Here is a 21,414-nt window from a genome sequence, read left to right as displayed (position 1 = left end):
TTTTCAGGTTCATCTTTTTCCATAATTTTATTTTCTCTTTCACCTATTCTCTCCTTTGCTGCTTCTGTCCTCGATGTCAGTGTATCTAGTTTATTTTGCATCTCATTTATAGCGTTTCTTAGTTCATTGTGACTATTTCTTAGGTGTTTGATTTCTGCAACAATAGATTCTGTTGTCTTCTATGCTTTTTTCAAACCCAACTATTAATCTTACTTTCTAATGTTTTGTTTAGATACATTGTTCATATCTGTTTTGAGCAATTCTCTGGTTGTCATTTCTTCTTGCGTTTCCTTTTAGGGAGAATTCTTTCATTTCATCATTTTGGCTAAGTATCTGTCTTTCATGTGTTTTAATAGCTTGTTAGGTGTTCTGCACCTGTGACTACTACTATGTTAAAAAGGGGTCATACACTGTCCAGGGTCTGACCCTTCAGGAAGTGTTTTTGGTGTGTGTTGCGTGCTATCTGTTGTTGCATTTTGGCTGCTCTATCCCACTGGTCAGTCCTCTGCAAAGCTCTTCCTTGTTTGTAGTGATCGAGTGGACCTTCCACCAGGTATGCTTTTGATTTGTTTGTTGAAGTAACCCTAGAAAAAAAGAAAAGGGTTGGGGAGAAAAGCCTAATCGCATACAAAGAGAAAAATAAAAAGGGAGACTTTCTAATGAGAAATTTGTTTGGCTTACTGAGGATCCTTTGTATGTAATGATTCACTTTTTTCTTGTTATTCTCCATATTCTCTTTTGTATTCTCTTTGTCTTTTGAAGGTTTGATTATAGTGTGCCTTGGTGTATCTTTGAATTCGTTTTACTTGGAATCCCTTGAGCATCTTCAGTATATACATTTGTAGCTTTCATCAAACTTGGGAAATTTTCGACCATTCTTCGAAGTATTCTCTCTTCCTCTGGTGAGAGAGAGGACACTTAGTTTCTGTTCACGTTTATTCAATGCTTTCTTCTTTCTGTTCCTCAGATTCTAATATCCATTATGTTCAAATTTACTAATTCTGCTCGAATCTGCCTTTGAATACTTGTAATGAAATTTTCACTTCGTCATTGTTTTAGCTCCAGAATTTGTTTTTGGTTTCTTGTTAGGTTTTCTATTTCTTTATCAATATTTCCATTTTATTCATACATCACTTTCTGGATTTTCTCCACATATTATTCAGTTCTTTGAGCATCTGTAAGACCGGTGTTTTTTAAATCCTTGTCTAGTATATTTGCCATCAGGTGTTTTTCAGTAACATTTGTTTTTGTTTTTATTCCTTTGAGTGGCCCATACTTTGCTGATTCTTTGCCTTGTGGGGTTTTTTTTGGTTAAAACTAGACATTTGGATCTAATTCTGTGGTAGGTTTGGAATGCATATTCTTTGTTTCACCCAGAGTTTGCTGAGTTTTATTTTTGTTTATTTTTTCAGTTGTTACTGTCACAGATCGGCCTTAGGTATAAACTTAAAGTGTTGTCATGTCTTTTTCTGATCCTTTCCCTGGGCATGTGTGGTCACTTTCTAATTTTCCCCGTATGTGCAAATATTTATGAATGTCCTTTAATGTCTGGTTCCCTAAAAGGAAAAAAGAAAATGAAGAGAAGGAAAGAGTTCTCACCCTTTGTCTTGGATATTACTTAAATTGGAGAATGAGGGGCTTGCAAAGTGTGGACTGATGCAGGAACAATGGCTATCTGCATTTTTGTCTGCTCCTCTGTGATCAAAGGCAGCAATCACAGCACCAATCCCCAGTATTCAGAGGGATTGGGTCCTTTTTGCCTACTCTGGCTCCAGTAAACTATGTTTAGACTGCTCCAAGGACATACAGCCTTCCATGGGGCTGGGAGGTGGGGAATGAGTAGCTACTTCTGTTCTAAGAGCTGAAATTGATCAGAATTCACTGTTACTTACTATCTTAGTCTTCAGTAACTTTCAGAGTTCCAGACAGTTACATCGGACTGATTCTGCCAGTACATTTGTTGTCTGGAAGGGAAGACAGATTCCTGGTGCTTCCTACTCCCCTTGTTTTCTCAAAATCCTGGGAAGAATTTGGAAAAGGTTCATTTTTAAAATTTCTTAAATCATCATCAGTAGGATCAAAATGATTATTATGTTAATATGTTCAAACTAGCCATACTGAAGGACCATTTCATTTCTTCAAATCTTTCATAGACACTCTTAATTTTTTAAAAATAAATACATCTTCTGAGTGTCCGCTTGTTATGAAGGCAATGTCAGATCACTGTTTCTTCTTTTTTTATTTTATTTTTTTAATGTTTATTTGTTTTTGAGAGAAAGTCTGTGAGTAAGGGAGGGGCAGAGAGAGAGGGACACAGACTCAGAAGCAGGCTCCAGGATCTGAGCTATCAGCACAGAGCCTGACGTAGGGCTCCAGCCCACAAACCATGAGATTATGACCTGAGCTGAAGTCAGAAGCTTAACTGAATGAGCCACCCAGGTGCCCCTCTCTGTTGCTAAATACTTTTGAGTTTGCTTATTATGTTGAGACACACAAGCAACAAAATATACCATCACTGTTGTTATTTTACACTATGGTAACTTTGCCCTAGGTCTTTAAGGTGCACTCATGTTGTTGCATGGGACTCATTTAGACATCCAAGAAAGCACATACTACCTTCTTTCCAGTCCACTAAATTGTCTTTTAGTATATGAATCTATTAAAATGTGTGGTAATTGGGCTGTTTCTTTGTATTCCAAAATATTTATTTTTTTAAAATTTTTAATGTTTTTATTTATTGCTGAGAGACAGCGTGAGCAGGGGAGGGTCAGAGAGAGAGGGAGACACAGAATGTGAAGCAGGTTCCAGGCTCTGAGCTAGCTGTCAGCACAGAGCCCAACACAGGGCTTGAACCCACGAACTGTGAGATCATGACCTGAACCGAAGTCGGATGCTCAACCTAAGCCACCCAGGCGCCCCTATATTCCAAATATTTAAATAGTTTATTTTAATTGATTCTTATTTTAGCATTCCAGGGTATCAGAAGGAAAATTTTAGTAATTCTTTTAAAAATAGTTACACATTTAAAAGAAACTATATAGATATAATAATTGCACAACAATGTGAATATACTAAATGCCAATGAATTGTGTACTTAAAATGGTTGATTTTATTTGAAATGAATTTCACCTCAGTAAAAAGAAGTCTTAGCTGTTTAAGGGGATGGGCAAAATAGAGGAAAGGGGTTAAAGGGTGTAGACTTACGGTTATATAAAATAAAATAGGATACAATCTATAGTTTTGGGGGATGTAGTTAATATGTGGAACATTGTATGGTAAGTGATGGTAGCGAGATTTATTGTGATGGTGATTACTCCCTGATATATGCAAATATTGGGTCACTATGTTGTACACTTGAAAGTAATATAATACTGTATGTCAACTATATTTCAATAAAAAAATAAATAAAACTAAAAAAATGTTAAGTCAGAAAGATTTTTAAAAATCATGTACCCCTGGGCTCCTGGGTGGCTCCGTGGGTTGAGCCTCTGTCTCTTGATTTAGCTCAGTTCGTAGGGGTCATGGAGTCAAGCCCCATGTAGGCTCTGCACTGAGCATGGACCTTGCTTAGGATTCCCTCCCTCCCTCTCTCCCTCCCTCCCTCCCTCTTTCTCTCCCCCCATCCCCTCCCTCCTTCCTCCTCCTCCTCCTTGCCTTCCTCTCCTACTCACATGCGTGCACGTTCTCTAAATACATAGATACATATGTACATACATACATAAATATCATGTACCCTGTCACTTATACCTGTAATATAATAAAATATATTTCCATATATTGGGTATATTTGAATGAATGAAAATATTTCAGATTCTACATTTAAGTGACATAATAGAGTATATGTATTTGTCTGACTTATTTCACTTAGCATAATGTCTAGGTAATTGATAATTTGTATGCCATTGTAAACAACATCCTTTAAAATTTTTTTGTTGGTTATAGAAATTCAGTTCACTTGTGTTTATTGACATTGTGGCCAGCATCTTTCCTAACTTCCTTAATTTCCAATTCTGTTTATAGATTCTTTGGAATTTCAAAATATATGCACATTAACGTCTGGGAATAATAAAAGGTTTATTACTTCCTAGTCGTTGTGCATTTTCTTTTTCCTGCCCTACTTAACTGGCTTGGATTTACAGTAAAATGTTAAATAGGCATGATGAGAGTGATCATCCTAATTCATCCCCAATCCCTAATTTCATTGGTAGGTATATTTATCAGACTGTTCATTTCTAATCATTAGTAAGAGAATTTTCTACTTATTATGGATTGACATTAGATTTCATCATCTATTGAGGTAATGTGTGATGTTTTTCCTTTCTTTTTTTAATGTGCTGAATTTTACAGACCATTAATTTTCTGAATGTTCATTCAGCCAGTCTTTTATCACTGGAGTAAACCCAGTTTTATCATGATGCATAACTTCTTTTATGTATTGAGAGTTTTCTTTTGCTAATATTTTCTTTGGAATTTTTTCATCTACATTAATGAGTCAAGGTTGCCTGCACTTTGTTAAACATTCTTTTTAGGTTTGGTATCTAGGTCATGTATGCCTCACTAAAGTAACTGAGAGAAGTGGTTCCTAAGTCTTGGTTTATTTTCCGAATCTTGTGTGAGAGTGTCATCGTATATTTTCTGGATATTGTGTGAGAGTGTCATTATTTCTTCCTTAAATGTATGGTAGATGTCATCAGTGAAGCCATCTGTGCCTACAGTTTCGAGGAGGACATTGTATTATAGATTCAGTATGTATGATGCATTTTTTACCGTCTCTTTGGCCTGGGTGGATCTTAGAACACGTAAACACCATTTTCCCTCAACTTAAGTGCCTACATTATTGTGTATGTTAGGCCTAGCAATACATTATATAGTTAGTGTTCATTTAGATTGACTGACTCATTTATTCTGTTAATCTTCAACTCAGGTTTTCCATCTGGGATCATTTTCCATCTGAGGAAGTTCCTTTAGTATTTCCTCTAGTGTACATCTGCTGGTGTTGCATTATCTCATTTTTACCTGAAAATATATTTACTCCACCTTCATACTAGAAGAGTATTTTTCTTGGAAATGATATTCTAGATTGGCAGTTTCTTTCTTGCAGTACTTTCAAGCCAGACTTCACTGTCCTATTGTTTACATTGAGCAGTTAAGCTGTCAGCCTTATTTTTATCTTGAAAAGTAATCATTTCCATTCTTCTTTGGTTGTTTTAAGTTTTCAAGAATTTTACTATGACATGCCTATTCATGGATTTCTTTTTATTTATTCTACTTAGTTTTCATGGGCTTTGATTTTATGTTCTTAGTTCGGGTTTGAAAAATTATCAGCCATTTCATCAAATATGACTTCTGCTCAGTCTTTCCCTCTTCTTTTTCTGGCACGTTAGTCGTTACATTATTCTCAGTGTTTCATCCTCTTTTCTCTATTTGCCACTCTTTTTGTCTCCCTTCATTCTAGATATTTTCTTCTGAAATACCGTCAATGTATCCAGTGTGCTGTTAAATCCATCTTTGAATAAGCAATTTGTTTGGTATTTTTAGTTTAGTCTAGTTTTTGTTTTTTTAGGTTTCAGTTCTCTGTTGGAACTTCCAGTCTTGTCTTTTATTACCCGAAGAAGCAGTAATCAGAGTTTATTAAAGTCTGTCTCAAGTTCCATTTGGTCTGTTTCAGTGATCTCTTGTTTCTCTTGGTGTTTAGTTTTCTTGCCTCTTTATGTATTTGTTTTTTATTGTTTACCATACATTTTGTTTATGAATATTTATGGAAATAATTTGAAGTCTCAGGTATTTCTTTCTTCAGGTTGGGTTTACATTTGCTTCTGTTATCTGAGCCAGCAGCAGTCTTTTATCATTTAAGTCCAGATTCAGAGATTGGGATGATTCACAGTTGAATTGTTCTTCCCTTGGGAACCTATCTGTCTAGGTTCCCCTCTATGCCTGTGATGTGTTCCCAGGATTAAAGCAGCCTTAAATGTGAAACTCCCCTTCCAGGATCTCCATGTTATTTTATATCATGTTATTTTTCACTTTTGCTTGTTACCGCAAACATCTTCAAGCAAATGTCTTTTAAACTATGCTTGTTTAAATATCAAGAGATAGGGATCTAGAGAGTATAATGCTAAGTGAAATAAGTTAGAGAAAGACAAATACCATATGATTTCACTCATATGTGGAATTTAAGAAACAAAACAAATGAAGAAGGTGGGAGGGAGGATCAAACCAAAAAACAGACCCTTAAATATAGAGAACAAACAGGTAGTTACCAGAGGGGAGGTGGGTGGGGCGTATGGGTGAAACAGGTGAAGGGGATTAAGAGTACACTTACCATGATGAGCACTGAGTAATGTGTAGAATTTTGAATCCCTGTATTGTACACCTGAAACTAATATAACACTGTATGTTAACTATACTAAAATTAAAAAACAAATTAAAAAAATAAAAATAAAATTGCTTGTCTTCATCAGGAAGAGTTTGCCTACCATTTGGAAGCAGAGGTCTTGTTTCAGTCTTAGTGTGACTGTATTAGGAATTAATTCTCTTGGAGAAACATGACATATTATTTCCTCCAAAAAATTATTTTCTCCAACTTTTCATATATATTGCAGTTCTGGGATTTCGATATAGATAATGTATTCAAAGCCTTTGTTCTTTTTTACTCCATGATCCAATATTTTGAGACTGTGAATGACATGCAAAAGCTACCTTAGAGATCTAGAGCCATGTTGCACATATCGGGCAAGGTATACCATAGAATGTTATTCATGTTTTTGCTTTCATTAGGTGTGATCAAAGCACAATAGTATGTGTACCTCTTATTAAGTACTGAGCTCTTTATTGATAATTAAGTCACAATGAATGCCTTGTATTATATATAAATTTAAATATTTATAATAGTGCTTAAATGGAAAACAGTAACATAAAAAGATAGGGATATCCTATAATTTTGAAATATAAAATTGTGATTTGGATATTTATTTTGTAGAAACAAAGCAAAATTCACAACACTTAACTCACCATTTTTGTATTTACTACTTTGTCAACTTTATATTCCTGTTCTTTGAAGTGTTGCCGTATTCAGAGCTTAATTTCTGGATATTCTGTTCTGTTCTGTTCTTTCTTTTGAGAAAGAATATCCACTTGAGAGGGACCTGGAGTAAAGCCTGATATTACGGGAAATATTTGTTGAATGAAGGCAAATGTAGTAATAGTAATTGTTTGTGTATGCATTTTGTGGAAGGAATAGAAAATGTTGATGCTTTGAATTCCTTCTCCTTTTATTTATAAGTTGTCAGTAATCTTCTCTTTCTTTCTAACTTAGGGATAAAGCAATTCCTAACAAAGTGGGGACATATTGTATCCAGTTTGGTTTTATGATGGATAAAGCAAATATTCTTAACAGTGAACAGGTTTGCTTACTCTTCATATATATTGTAGTTGGCTTTACATTTTCTTGCTTAGTGTAGGATTAAAATGGTTTTGTTTAAAAGTGAATTAATTATAGGATGCAAAGTATAAAAAATGCAAATGTCAGGTATATTAAAATAGAATATATTTAAATTATTTTGATTAGTATGAACTGTTGCAGAAGTTACTTTTTCCATTTCTCTTTTTTCAAAGACCTCCAATAAGCATTTTAGTGTATATCATTGTAAGGTTGCTTCTGTCAACCATACGTGAAAATTTTTCAGTTAATAACATTTTAGGTACTCGTAATTCTGAATAGTGAAATGTAAGGTAATTTTGATATACATCATCTCTATTCAATATGTTAGTGTACTGAATTTTTAAAAATCTGTATTTTTTTTTTTTATTTTAAGTTTATTTATTGTGAGAGAGTTGAGTAGGGGAGGAGCAGAGAAAGAGGGAGAACCTCAAGCAGGCGCCATCCTGTCAGCACAGAGCCCATGCAGGGCTTAAACTCAAGAAACCCTGAGATTTTGACCTGAACCAAAATCAGGAGTCAGATGGTTAACCAACTGAGCCACCCAGGCGCTCTAAAAATTATCTATATTTTTAAATCCTCTAAATTTGTTCTTAGATGACTGTTAACACTGAAAAATACATCTCTGAATTTATCTTTTCTGAATTTTAAAAAGTGAGTTGATTCGTTTTAGGAGATTATTTAGGAGATTAATGGAGATCTGTTTTAGAAGGTAACATTTTATTTAGTATATGCTAGCATTATTTCTTGTCTTACTCTTAAATATGAAACCATCAATATATCATTCATCACAATGCTGCTTTTATTTTATAAGATTATAGTTGATGTTCTACCTAATCAACCTGTGAAGTTAGTTCCTAAAATCCAGCCAGCTACACCAGCTGTTTCAAATGTTCGCTCAGTTGCCAGTAGGACGTTGGCCAAAGATTTACATCTTATTATTACGGTAATGTTTATTTACTTACAAAATTGCAAAGAATAAGAAATAGTATTAGTGTGCAGAATAGTTACTTATAAAGTTAGATCGTAATTATTCAGTTTAAGATAATAGGGAAAATTGGGGTGAATGAAATGTTTATAAACAGCTTTGTATTTGAATATAGAGAATGTGTAACATTATACATAAAATATATCCAGATATACTAAGTAGAACTGACTAAAAAATGTGGATATTTGCCTACCTTTCCTAATACGTACCTTTCTTTCATGTATGTATTATGAATATGTGTGAAGTAAATTGATTCCTCAGTGTCATTCCACTAATGGGACAGAAGGAAATTATTATTATTATTGTTTTTTAAATATTATTTATTTCTAGGAGATAGAGAGACAGCGTGAGCAGGGGAGGGTCAGAGAAAGAGGGAGTCACAGACTGAAACAGGCTCCAGGCTCTGAGCTGGCAGTCAGCACAGAGCCTGACACGGGGCTCGAACCCACGAACAGTGAGATCGTGACCTAAGCGAAAGTCGGACGCTTAACCAACTAAGTCACCCAGGAGCCCCAGTAAGACATTTTTTAACCTCCATGTATTCGTGGCCTTTCCAAACTTTTTCTTGTGATTGATCTTAAGTTTCTTAGTATTGTGGTTTAAAAATAGGCATGGTATGAACGAAGTCTTTTTGTAATTGTTGAGGCCTTGGTCATTACTTGTAGTGTTACCTTATNTCACAGACTGAAACAGGCTCCAGGCTCTGAGCTGGCAGTCAGCACAGAGCCCGACGCGGGGCTCGAACCCACGAACCGCGAGATCATGACCTAAGCGAAAGTCGGACGCTTAACCGACTAAGCCACCCAGGCGCCCCGGAAATAATTATTTTTAAGAGATCTGCTCTGATATTGATCATAATGAGCTCTTTTAAGCTTCTTATTAACAGGAGAGTAAGCAGCAATAGAGCTGCTGAGAATGTTAACAAAAACATGTAAAACACAGTAGCCAACTTCACCTTGGTGGAAAATTTTGCTAGTGGGATACTTAACTCCCTTCAGAAAGTTTTTTGCTGTTTTAGATAAGTGAATAATTCATCTCTTCCCTAGATCAACAGATGCATAAAAGTACACAACAAGGTGAAATTTTAAACTGGGAGTCCTTTTAATATAGAAAGTTTTAAGCCATTATATTAGATGGAAGCCTCTGGTTCTTTTACAGCTTCTCAGATTATTTCCTGCCTGTGGAGCTCTTAATCTGAGAACTGAACTCTGTGTTTGGAGTAAGAAGGATCATGATAATTTCGATATTTAGAGCTTATATTTGTATTTCTGATACATTCCTTTTCTTTTCTGGATTTAATCTACTTACCAGTTCTTCTAATTTATCTTTTATCGTTTACTTGAAGGATGACTACAACAATCAAACTGGAATTGATTTGGTTGGCACTATTGTAGCTATGATTAAAGGTTCTAATGAGGAAGATACAGATACACCACTCTTTATCGGGAAAGTTAGAACGCTGGAATTTCCCTTTGTGAAAGGTTCAGCTGAAATCACGGTAATTTTCACGTCTTCTGGTAGATAAATTTCTGTATTTAATAGTATAAACCACAGTGTTAAATACCTGTTCTTTTGTGTATATAACTATGAAGGTGTTCTAAGTATAGCATTAAATTGAAAAGTCAGTGGAAATATTTTGTGATTTTGCTATAAGCTATTACAGATTGAACCCAGGATCATTCTTATAAGCAAGAACCTCTTTTTTCCCCTGTGGATGACTCTTCTCTCTGATTGTGGGGACTTTTAGCTTTGGTGATAATATATTTATGTTTCATTGAAAAGTTACCATTCTGTGGATAGAAATAGAACATAATATAGTCCAGGTAAAATGTATACATATATTGGGGCGTCTGAGGGGCTAAGTCATTTAAGCATCTGAATCTGGGTTTTGGCTCAGGTCATGATCTCACGGTTGCTGAGATGGAGCCCAAGAGCTTGGGATTCTCTCTCTCTGCCCTTGCCCTGCTTGTGCTCACTCTCTTGCTCACTTGCTCTCTCTCTCTCTCTCTCTCAAAAATAAATATTTAAGAATGTATACATATCTAGAAAAGTATATATGGATACATATATACTTTCTGTATATACACAAACACTGCAGAGATAACCTCATGTGTATATGATTTATATACATGAGTGGAGTATATAAAATTGCATTAATATAAAACTCTACTTTTATAAAAATTTTATTTAACACATCTATATTCATCAGTAAGTATAAACCTGTATCATTGTATTATGATCATAATTTATTTGATCAGTCCTAAGTGGAAAGTTAGTTGTTTTCCAAAGCTTGCTATCAACAATGCTTTCATCAAGTTTCTTCTGTGTACATCCTTTTGTGTATGTCTGATTATTTGTTTTAGAAGTTGCTAGAAGTAGAATTGGAGGCAGAGTATGTACATTTTAAGCCTTTTGGTCAGTAGCTATGGCCAGTTGCTGTTCAGTTTACATTCCCACCAGAAATAATGTGTATTTACCTTCATAATATTACCAACCCTAAATATGAATGATTTTTGGAATTCTGTATAGTTTCCTATATTAAAAAAATAGTTTGTTACTAGTAAGGTTGAATATTTTTCTTGTTCTTGATCTTTTTAGGATTGTCCTTTGAAGCTTTTCTTTTTGGAATATTCATTATTTTAAAATTTTTATATTACAGATAATCATGTTCTTTTGTATATAAAGATTGTTTCCTGATTTTGTTTTTTTAAAATTTAGGTTTATACTGGAGTAGAGGAAGGATTGTATTCACAGTTCCTGCCCTAGTATTCTTATGCCATTAATCTTTGGTTGTCTGGATGTTTTTTGTTTTTACATTTTTTCAAATTCATTAAATTTCTTGGTATCATTTATTGAATAAATCTTCCTGTACCTATGGATTTGAAATGTCACCTTTCTTGTATTTATTAATGTTTATTTTAAGAGAGAGAGCAAGCAGGATCAGGGAGACAGAGAGGGAGACAGAGAATCTCAAGCAGTCTCTACACTGTCAGTGCAGAGCCTGATGCGGGGCTGAATCCCACAATGAGATCATGACCTGAGCCGAAATCAAGATTTGGACGCTTAACCAACTGAGCCACCCAGGTGTCCCTATTTTTATTTTTTGAGAGGATGAATGCGCACACAATGCACACACAGCATGGAGGGGCAACGGTAGAGAGAGAATCTTAAGTAGGCTCCATGCTCAGTGAGGAGCCTGATATACAGGGCTCAATTCCACATCCCTGGGATTATGACCTGAGCCTAAATCAAGAGTTGGATGCTCAACCGAGTGACCCAACGAGGTGCCCCATCTTCCTGGTATTTTTTTACTGTTGTCATTGTTCGTTTTTTTTATCTAATCCAGTGCCAATACTACATTGTTTTAATAACATTAGGCTTAAAATTGGGAGCCTGCCAGCATGCACCTGGCCTACAGTAGATGTACTGGTTAGTCTGTTGGTGACAGAGCATTAGCATTTCCATCTTAATTAGTTTCTAATATTTGAAGTTCTGGAGGTTTTACATAGTGATCTGCATCTCTGGTTTATTTGGAGAATTCTAAAGATCTGGCAATACTTGGCCATGATTCTCTTAGGGGAGAACGATTTTCCAGTCCCTTGTATTCATGCCACTTCTTTTTATCTCTTGATATTGAGGGCAGGTGTCATTTGTTACTTATATTTACACTTGTTCTTTTATTTTTGTTATAGTAGAGAGTAAAAGTGAAATTTTCTTATACTTTAGCAAAAATTAGGTAATGAAAGGCACATGTTGAAAGACATAGAAAACATGCTGAAAGTGCAAAGTAGGTTTGTGTTGGAAGAGTACACCTAGCTAGCCCATCTATTTGTCTTGTTTCGTTGACATCTCCTCCCCTTGTAGGCATTTGAAGTTGCTACCCTGGCTGTACACATTTTTGAGGGTAAGATGGTGACTTAAGCTATTCCCTTGCAGCTACATATATAGAATCTAAGCTTCATGTCATTCATATGAATTTCCACTAGAGGTTCCTAATATCCCACTGAATAAGCAGAAAACTCTCAAGTCCTTCTTGGCTTCTGGCCCATCTGTTGATTTAGTAGGTCTAAGATATGGGCTCTGGAATCTGATTTAACAAGCAGGTAATTCTCACTAATATGGATATTTAGGGAATACTGGCTCAGAACATAAGTAGTTATTTATTAATATAGTAGTAATATAATAGTTAATTATAGTTAAATGTTCCACATTTGCTTGAAAAGGATGTGTATTGTTTTCTTTAATTCAGGTTATAATCTAAGCCTCTTGTTCAAATTGTTTTCAAATTCTTTTCATTATTTGCTTACTTTATCTAGAAGTTTCTTTAAGATTTTTTTTTTTTTTTTTTTTTACTTTATTTATGGGGTGCCTGGGCTGCTCAGTTGGTTAAGTGTGTGACTTTGGCACAGGTCATGATCTCACAGTTTGTGGGTTTGAGCCCCACATCAGACTCTGTACTGACAGCTTGGAGCCTGGAGCCTGCTTCAGTTGTCTCTCTCTCTTTGCCCCTCCTCCATGCTTGCTCTCTCTCTCTCTCTCTCTCTCTCAAAAATAAACATCAAAACAAATTTTTAAGTTTATTTCTTTATTTAGCGAGACAGAGCACAGTGTGGGGAGAGGCAGAGAGAGAGAATCCCAAGTTGGCCCCACGCTATCAGTGCAGAACCTGACGCAGTGCTTGAACACACAAACAATAAGATCATGACCTGAGCCGAAATCAAGAGTCAGACGCTTAACTGACTGAGCTACCCTGACACCCCTAGAAATTTCTGAAAAGATTCTAAGTTTTATTCTGTTATGCATTTGTTCATTTCTCATATTCCAAATTTCCATTTGTGCTTGGATCCACTAATAGACTCTTCAGTTCTCTTCATTTCTGTTATTTTGTGTATCCTTTTTTCTTGATAAGCTGTACATCAGAGGTTACAAGCCATAAAACTTTAAAATAAGAAGGGTCTCCTTTTTTTATTTTTAATGTTTATTTTTGAGAGAGAGAGAGACAGACAGACAGACGCGGGCGGGGGAGGGGCAAAGAGAGCAGGAGACACAGAATCCAAAGCAGGCTCCAGGCTCCCAGCTGACAGTAGAGAGCCTGATGCAGGGCTCAAACTCATAAACTATGAGATCACAACCTGAGCTGAAGTTGGATGCTTAACTGATTGACCACCCAGTTGCCCCAGGAAGGGCCTCCTTAAAGAAGACATAAAGGAAAAGATTTTATATTTAACTACATAAAAAGTTAAAACTTTATATACCATAGTCTTACCTTGAACAGAATTAAAAGAATAGTGGCAACATATTAATAATTATTGATGCTGAATAGTGGGTATGTAGATATTCATTCATTATATGACTGTACATTAAAAATGTTTTAATTGTTTAGAAATATTGCTGTGCACACATACCATTGTTAAATATATTAAACATATTTCTAAATCTCCTAAAGAACTTCCTGCAAATCATTAAGAAAAACAATCTAGTGGAAAAATAAATGACCAAAGAATATGAGCAGGCAGTTAATGGAAGAGAAAATCTAAAGGACCAGTAAACAAGAAGCATAACCTTAATACCAATCAGGGAAATGCTAGTTTAAACAGTAATGACTCATTCTTTTTAATCCATTTCATTGAGTGGAGCGGAGAAACTTGATAATTAAGTGTTGGCCAGCCTCAGAGAAACTATTCTTACACTTTAATGATGAGAGGATAAATTGATGGGTTTTTTGAAGGGAAATTTGATAGTACCTATTAAAAGTGTTTTTAATGAGTTCCATTTTCTCATTATTTTAGAGAACATACATAGAAATACTGAAAGATATTTTCTTTCCTACGTTATAAATACTAGTTTAAAATTTTTAAGCAAATTAATTGTTCATGGTGGGCTTATAGTCTGTATTCCTTGGAATTGTTATCTGTAATTTATTTAGAATTTTATTTCATGGATTGGTCTTAGTAGTTTTACCAATTTAGATCTTTTAAAATTCTACTTCTCTATAAGTGAATTGTACTAGTAGTCTAAAACTGAAACAGCTAGTATCATTGTTTCCTGTAAGAATGTAATAAATAATTTAGGATATAACTATAATTTGCATTACTTGTTATATGCTATGGTCTTAAGCTAAATTATATCAAAAATGTTTTTGTATGTGCATTAATGAAAATATAATTAAAAAGAAAACAAATCTTTCAAGCTTTTTAGGATCTTTTGTTTGGTCCCCTGGGACTAGTGGGTCTACTTCCATGGTAACAGCTGTAACTTAAACGCAGCATTGGGCTTTGGGCATGTCTTTGTGATTGTTTTTGTAATTTTCATGCCATCAGCTGTTTCACACTGCTTCAGCTTCTTAAAGGTTGACATCAAGAAGACTTTGCAAGCCAAGATAGTAAGTGGCCATTGATACGTGTGCTCTGAAAGAAAAGATACTTTCTCTTGTAATTATCTATATTCTATATAATTTTTGCATAATCTGTTTATCGATAAGGTCATTTGGCCTTCAAACCAGTACCAAAAGGTAAAAAGTTTTAGGTCTTGGGTGGTGCTGATGTTTTAGTTAATGTTTAATGAATCTTAAGCATCAGTCATTGCCTTTTGCCTTGAACATTTACTACTTGGAAACAGAACACAATGAGATACATAACATTTATACATTGACAAATACCTTCTTAAATCTTGTTTTACCTTACTGTTTTTTTCTTTTTACAGAATCTAGTGCTGGCAGAAAATAGTCCTGGAAGGGATAGTACTGAGTATTTTATTGTATTTGAGCCTCAGCTACCAGCTTTGTCAAGAACATTAGAGCCATATATCCTACCCTTTATGTTTTATAACGGTAAGATTTTAGTAAAATAGAGGATTTTTCTTATGCTTGTGGTACTGCTTATGCTTGTGTTTTGCTTTCCATTAACATGGTACTTTTTAGTTTTCTAATTATGACATGTTTAGGAAAAGTCACAATTTTGGAATTGTTTGAAGTAAATCATCTGAATGTTTTTCTTAGATGTTAAGAAGCAGCAACAAATGGCGGCACTTACAAAAGAAAAGGACCAGGTATCTAAGAATATTATAATGTACAGAAGTTTATTTGAAGCCAGCAAACAGCTTCTTGATGAAATGAAGTGTAAGTCATTTTGTATTCAAAGGTAATAAAAAAAAAAATAGGCTTTGGGGAATGGTAAGGCAGAAAGTTAAGATCATGAGAAACAAAAATTGTCTACTTTCCTAAACTGTAAGTAAACTGCAGAACACTGCAGTAATGGTGTAAGTAAGGCAGTAATGATTGCTTATATTTGTTATTCTGTCTTCTTACGATGATGTATTCCATCATTTTAAATAAATTTATATTTTGCTTACCTATAAAAATTTGAATTTTTTTAATTAAAAATCTGAATCTGTAAGTTTAAGGCTTTTGACATGATAATGATGTTTATATTCAGCTCCAGGTTCTGGCAAAAGATATTGAAAGTATTACTGCAGAAGTGATAGGTATTTTAAATTTTAGTTTGAGTCATGTATTGAGTCTTGTATTTTACTTAAAATATCTGAAGTATGTCACACTCTGGAGGTGAACAGGGCAGCACACACTGTATAGAAATACATAACTTATTTGTAAGTCAGTGCACACACAATGTTTGCTGCAGGTTTTAATAAATTTTGTATACTGTTAAAATATTACAAAGTTTTATTTGGTTCTTGTCACAACCTTAGGCAATTGTGTAAAGTTATGTATAGTCGTGGTTTAGAATTAAATGACTTCTCTAAGATTACTTGGAGTTTGCAGTACTAATATATAATATCTTTCTTAACCATATTGATTTATTTCTCATTTTGGTGTATGAGATCCAAATCTTAATTTTAGACTTTGTTTCATTTTGAATTTCTAAAACAGTTACTTACATTTTTTGCTTTAGCATCAATCAAAAAGGAAGAAAAAAAGAGATTAAAAATATTTTTCAGAAACTATACTTTGGGGGTTATTACATACAAATTGATACAGGTTTGTTGTTTTTAATTTTAGGCCGAGTTGAAGAAGCAAAATTAAAAGAAGCTCAGTTGCAAAATGAACTTAAAACACATAATATTGACATTCCTGCAACACAACAGGTACAGTTTCCAAGTATATGTAAAAAAAGTTATTTTAATTAAATTCTAGTCTATAATTTTTCTTTTGCCATCCATTTTTTATTTAGAATGTTATAGGCACTCTTGTTGCAGGGGTACCAAAACATGTGGATTATAGTCTAATCACTTACTAGACATTAAAAGGAGGTAGCAAAATGATAGAGTGCTTTTTTCAAACAAATTGAAGCTTGTATTTCTAATGTAATGACCCCAATAAGTGAAATTAATAATCCACCAATTTGAGAACTGCATTGAAGGGGCCACATAAGTTATAACCAGTATATGTGGTGGCAGAGAAAATGAGAGAAAGTGACAATAGGTTTTTTTTTTTAACTTCTGTTTCTTTGTGTATATGAGAAATCCTATTATAAGTTGTGTATTTTTTAACTAAGATAAAAAAGTCAGTGAGGTGGAAACTTTACATTTCTGTAGCCACATTCTTTTAAAGTAATGCCTGTTTAATGACTTTATGTTCTTGAGTTGTCCAGATTGTTGATTTTTCTCTGCTATTATTCTGGGATGTCTGGTACAGGAGTAATTGGCCTTTTAGTTAATTTTTCTTTACAAATTACAGATGCCACACATTGAAGCACTTTTGAAAAGAAAGCTATCAGAACAGGAAGAACTGAGGAAAAAACCTAGAAGATCATGTACTCTTCCAAACTATACTAAAGCCACTGGAGATGTTTTGGGAAAGGTTTGTGTTTAAGCCTTTTCAAGGCAGTACATTTTATTATATTATTTTGTTTAAAATGTGTTTTAAAGTAATATCATAATAAAAAGTATCAGGTTTTTTTGTACTTTTTAATGTTTTCCCATAAATTACTTATTCTTACTGCCATAATAGTGATTTGGCAGAATTTAAAAATGGCATAATTCCATGATTATGGAATTTCATAATTTCATAATTCTTAATTTACTTTGAGGGCTGTGGCAGAAATTAGCATGTCTCAGTCTGAGGCTTGTTATCTGCTTAGAGATGCTTTCATGTCAAATGACTTTATAGGTAGTCAAGACCTTTTCATGTGACCCAAACCTCAATGAGACAACAAAAGAAAAAGATCAGAATTTTTCTGTTAGAATATTGAATTCTGGGGTGCTCCTAGAATTTAAGAAAAAACAATAGCAAAAAACTTAATGCATATTTGCTGTCAAAAGAGTGCCATCCTTCTTTAATTCTTTGCCTCTTTCGTTTTTCCTTTTGTCAAATGAATTGTATTTTCATTTTTATCTTATGGTTATTCAATCCTGAACATTCTATCTTATGTAAAGTGTTTCTTGTAGATGTTCCCAGCACCTTTAGTTTTTAATGATGTTAAGGTTTGTGGTATTGCATGTATTTGTGTTTTACTTGTTGACCTTTTCTATTTCATATGCATCTCTCCTTTCTTCTTTTACCTCTGTTTTAAAATTGAGGAAACTGAGGGGCTCCTGGGTGGCTCAGTTCCATTAGGCATCCAACTTTGGCTCAGGTCATGACCTCGCAATTTGTGGGTTCGAGCCCCACGTTGAGCTCTGTGGTGACAGTTCAGAGCCTGGAGCCTGCTTTGGATTCTATGTCTCCCTCTCCCTCTCTCTGCTCCTCCCCCATTCATGCTCTGTCTCTCTGTGTCTCTCAAAAATAAGTAAATGTTAAAAAAATAAAATTGAGGAAACTGAAACAGGTACAGAGAGATTTAAAAAGATTTGCTAAAGAAAAATGATATAGGGGCACCTGGGTGGCTTAGTTGGTTAAGTGTCCGACTTTTGCTTAGGTCATGATCTCGTGGTTTGTGGGTTCGAGCCCCGCATCGGGCTCTGTGCTGACTGCCAGCTCAGAGCCTGGAGCCTGTTTCAGAGTCTGTGACTCTCTCTCTCTCTGACCCTCCCCTGCTCATGCTGTCTGTCTCTCTCTCTCCTAGAAATAAATAAAACATTTAAAAAAATTTAAAAAAAAATAAAACAGAGAGGGGAACAAAAACATAAGAGACTCTTAAATATGGAGAACAGAGGGTACTGGAGGGGTTGTGAGAGGGGGCATGAGCTAAATGGGTAAAGGGCATTAAGGAATCTACTCTTGAAACCATTGTTGCACTATATGCTAACTAACTTGGATGTAAATTTTATTAAAAATTAAAAAAAAAAAAACTTGCTCAAGGTTACATACCAAGTAAGTAAGTGGCAGGGTATGGACTCAAGCCTAGGCAGTCTGACTCCAAAATCTGAATGTTAACCAGTGTTCTTTATGCCCATGTACATCATACTGCTTTTTACATCCGCTATATGAATTTTTTATAGTATTTCTAGTTTTTGCATGAGGATGTTGGAGTTCAAGAACTTAATTGTCAATGTATAGTAAGGGGCAGAACTTAGATATAAACCAAGGTTTCTCTCACTCCAAAGTCCATTGTAGTTTCTTTATAAACAGTTCCCTGGCATTACATGTCAACTATGCAGTGAGAAGAAAGGGTGACGGTTACTCTCAGAGTGTGTAGTCATGTGTACTACCCAAACCATGTTGCATTATTATCTAAATCCCAGATATGAAAATTGAAAAACTAAGTTGTAAATTCATAAATTGGAAAACAAGATTCAGATTTATACTTTTTAAAATTGTTATTCCTCAGAACCCATTTAAAGGATTTATAGAAAGAGACAGTCTTTATAGGAGAAGCAGTCCTGTGATTTTAGCATAGCCTAAATGTTAGGCTAACATTCCACATTTAGTGGCTATTTATAAGTTACAAAATTCTTGCTCAGTAAGTAAGATTTTTACCAAAAATCTTTTAACAGAATAAATTTTAAATTTTAAAAAATAAATTTTAATTTTAACTTAATATTAAATAATTTCATATCAAATACTTATTGAATAAAATATAAATTTTAACAGATTATAAATATATTTTAGTCTTCCATTCAGATGTTTCTTGTCACAGATCTTGAAATTCTGGGGGAGCCTTTGAAATCTCATTTTATGTAGTTTCTCCTTTGTCCTCTCAGAATACAAGTCCTCTCCTAACGATCAAGAGAAAATTTTCTACTCTCTCCATATCGTGCTTAGTCTTACTTGATTCCTCTAAAAAACATTCTTCCTGGTATTTATTCTAAAACTAGAATTAATAATTATGTAGTATAGTAAGGGACAAGGGAGATTTTTCACCTAGACTTTATAATGTGTTTATTTTTATATTTGTGAATACCTCAGTTAACTTGGATGTTTTAGTCTTGGACCCCTGAATTCCAAATACCTTGAAATCCCGTCTGTCTTTCTTTATTTTAAGTGCCATTCATCTCCCATTCCTGAGGAAGAATTCATGACATCCATGAAATATGGCTAGGGTAGGCTTAAAAGAGCTGAAAAAGTAGTTAAAGCTTGAATGAACAGAACACTGTATGTGGTACGCAAGTGAAAATGGTTCATGTTTTCCACAGGGTTGTGTTTTTGGAAAACACTTTGTATCTTTGTATCAATCTTTGTATCACCTTTGTATACAAAAAATCTTTGTATCACCTGAAAGTTTAAGGAAAGTGTAATGTTAAGGAGTCTAGTGAGAGCTTCCAATTATATCTTTGTTTAGAAATAACCAAGTTATAAGATCAGAGTACTTGTAGAACAACCACCAAATAGGCATCTGTCCTCACATATGTTGTCACACATAGAATGAGGTCACTTACTTTGATTTGCCTCTTCTAATTCTTCCTTTGTTTGCTAGAACATTTTTTTGTCTTCATTTACATATACTAGTTTCTTTGCATGTCTCTCTACTTTATTCCACTAAATTTTAGAGAATTGGAATACAAGAGTAGACATTATGATGTTTTTAACAACGTGACATTTTCATTGCTAAGGCAGGTTTTTGCAGCCTGGTCAGGTAGGAGTAAAGGATAGATGCTGCCATACCGGTACAGTGAATGAGGTTTTGAAATTGCCTCAAAAATTTCAATCTTGTTGGACTTTGAGCAAGAATGTTTGTAACTAAAGTATTTTTAAATAGGAAAGTAACTTTATTCTAAGTTCTATTGTGTTCTTATAAGCAGAAAAAATGATTCTTATTTGTGACATTTAGATTGTTTTCTGAAAGAAATACTATAATATCTACTTAGAAGAGTATGTGATGTGTAACTATACTTGTTTAATTGAATTTTAATCCTTCATATGTGTATATTATTTAATGTATTTTTATGATCACTTTATCAATTAAGATCTATCCCAATAATGTATCAAGTATGAAAAATGTATATATCATTGATTAGCTGATAATAGTCTAAATATTTTACTTGCAAAATTTATAGGAGTTTAATCTGTGGAACAGTTTTTCCAAAATTTAATAGCAGAATGGAGTTTACTGTTTAAACCAGTAAACTTTTATAGCTTGAGAATTTTCATATGAGTATTTCAGAACAATTTTTGCTGTTTAGATGTGGGTTTTAAAATACTTAATATCAAATTATTATATATTTAAAATGTTATATACTTTGTTTTTTATATATTTAAAATTTAACCTGATTTTTTAAAATGTGTTATAGATTGCACACTTGGCACAAATTGAAGATGATAGAGCTGCAATGGTTATTTCTTGGCATCTGGCGAGTGACATGGACTGTGTTGTCACCCTGACCACTGATGCGGCACGTCGTATCTATGATGAAACCCAAGGTCGTCAGCAGGTGTTGCCCCTTGATTCTATTTATAAGAAGACTCTTCCAGATTGGAAAAGGTTAGAAAAAAGTGGGAGTAATGATTTTTTCTGAAATATCTTTTCTTTTATCAAAGTGCTTACTTTTAAGTGATTTCTGTAAAAGATACCTAAAACAAACTGAGCAGTGACTCACATTATCTAGGTTGTCTTTATCTTCATTACAAATGTGTATACTTCATTAAGATGAGTAT

The 21,414-nt window shown here is 34.1% G+C and overlaps 1 protein-coding gene across 1 annotated transcript in view; it reads left to right on the top strand.

The window, feature by feature from the left end:
* The window catches only part of SMCHD1 (structural maintenance of chromosomes flexible hinge domain containing 1), a 145,842-nt gene that overhangs the window by 89,701 nt on the left and 34,727 nt on the right, over positions 1 to 21,414 (top strand). The window contains exons 35-42 of the mRNA XM_039243189.1: positions 7,316 to 7,403; positions 8,253 to 8,384; positions 9,772 to 9,924; positions 15,129 to 15,255; positions 15,424 to 15,543; positions 16,441 to 16,526; positions 17,119 to 17,241; positions 21,051 to 21,241. Coding sequence (XP_039099120.1) covers positions 7,316 to 7,403; positions 8,253 to 8,384; positions 9,772 to 9,924; positions 15,129 to 15,255; positions 15,424 to 15,543; positions 16,441 to 16,526; positions 17,119 to 17,241; positions 21,051 to 21,241 — 1,020 coding nt within the window. The remainder of the gene's footprint in view (positions 1 to 7,315; positions 7,404 to 8,252; positions 8,385 to 9,771; positions 9,925 to 15,128; positions 15,256 to 15,423; positions 15,544 to 16,440; positions 16,527 to 17,118; positions 17,242 to 21,050; positions 21,242 to 21,414) is intronic.

Source organism: Hyaena hyaena, unplaced genomic scaffold (genome assembly GCF_003009895.1).
Source record: "Hyaena hyaena isolate Hyena2069 unplaced genomic scaffold, ASM300989v1 scaffold_222, whole genome shotgun sequence".
NCBI lineage: Eukaryota > Metazoa > Chordata > Mammalia > Carnivora > Hyaenidae > Hyaena > Hyaena hyaena.
Note: the sequence above shows the minus strand (reverse complement) of the source record. Positions and strands in the feature narration are given on the sequence as shown.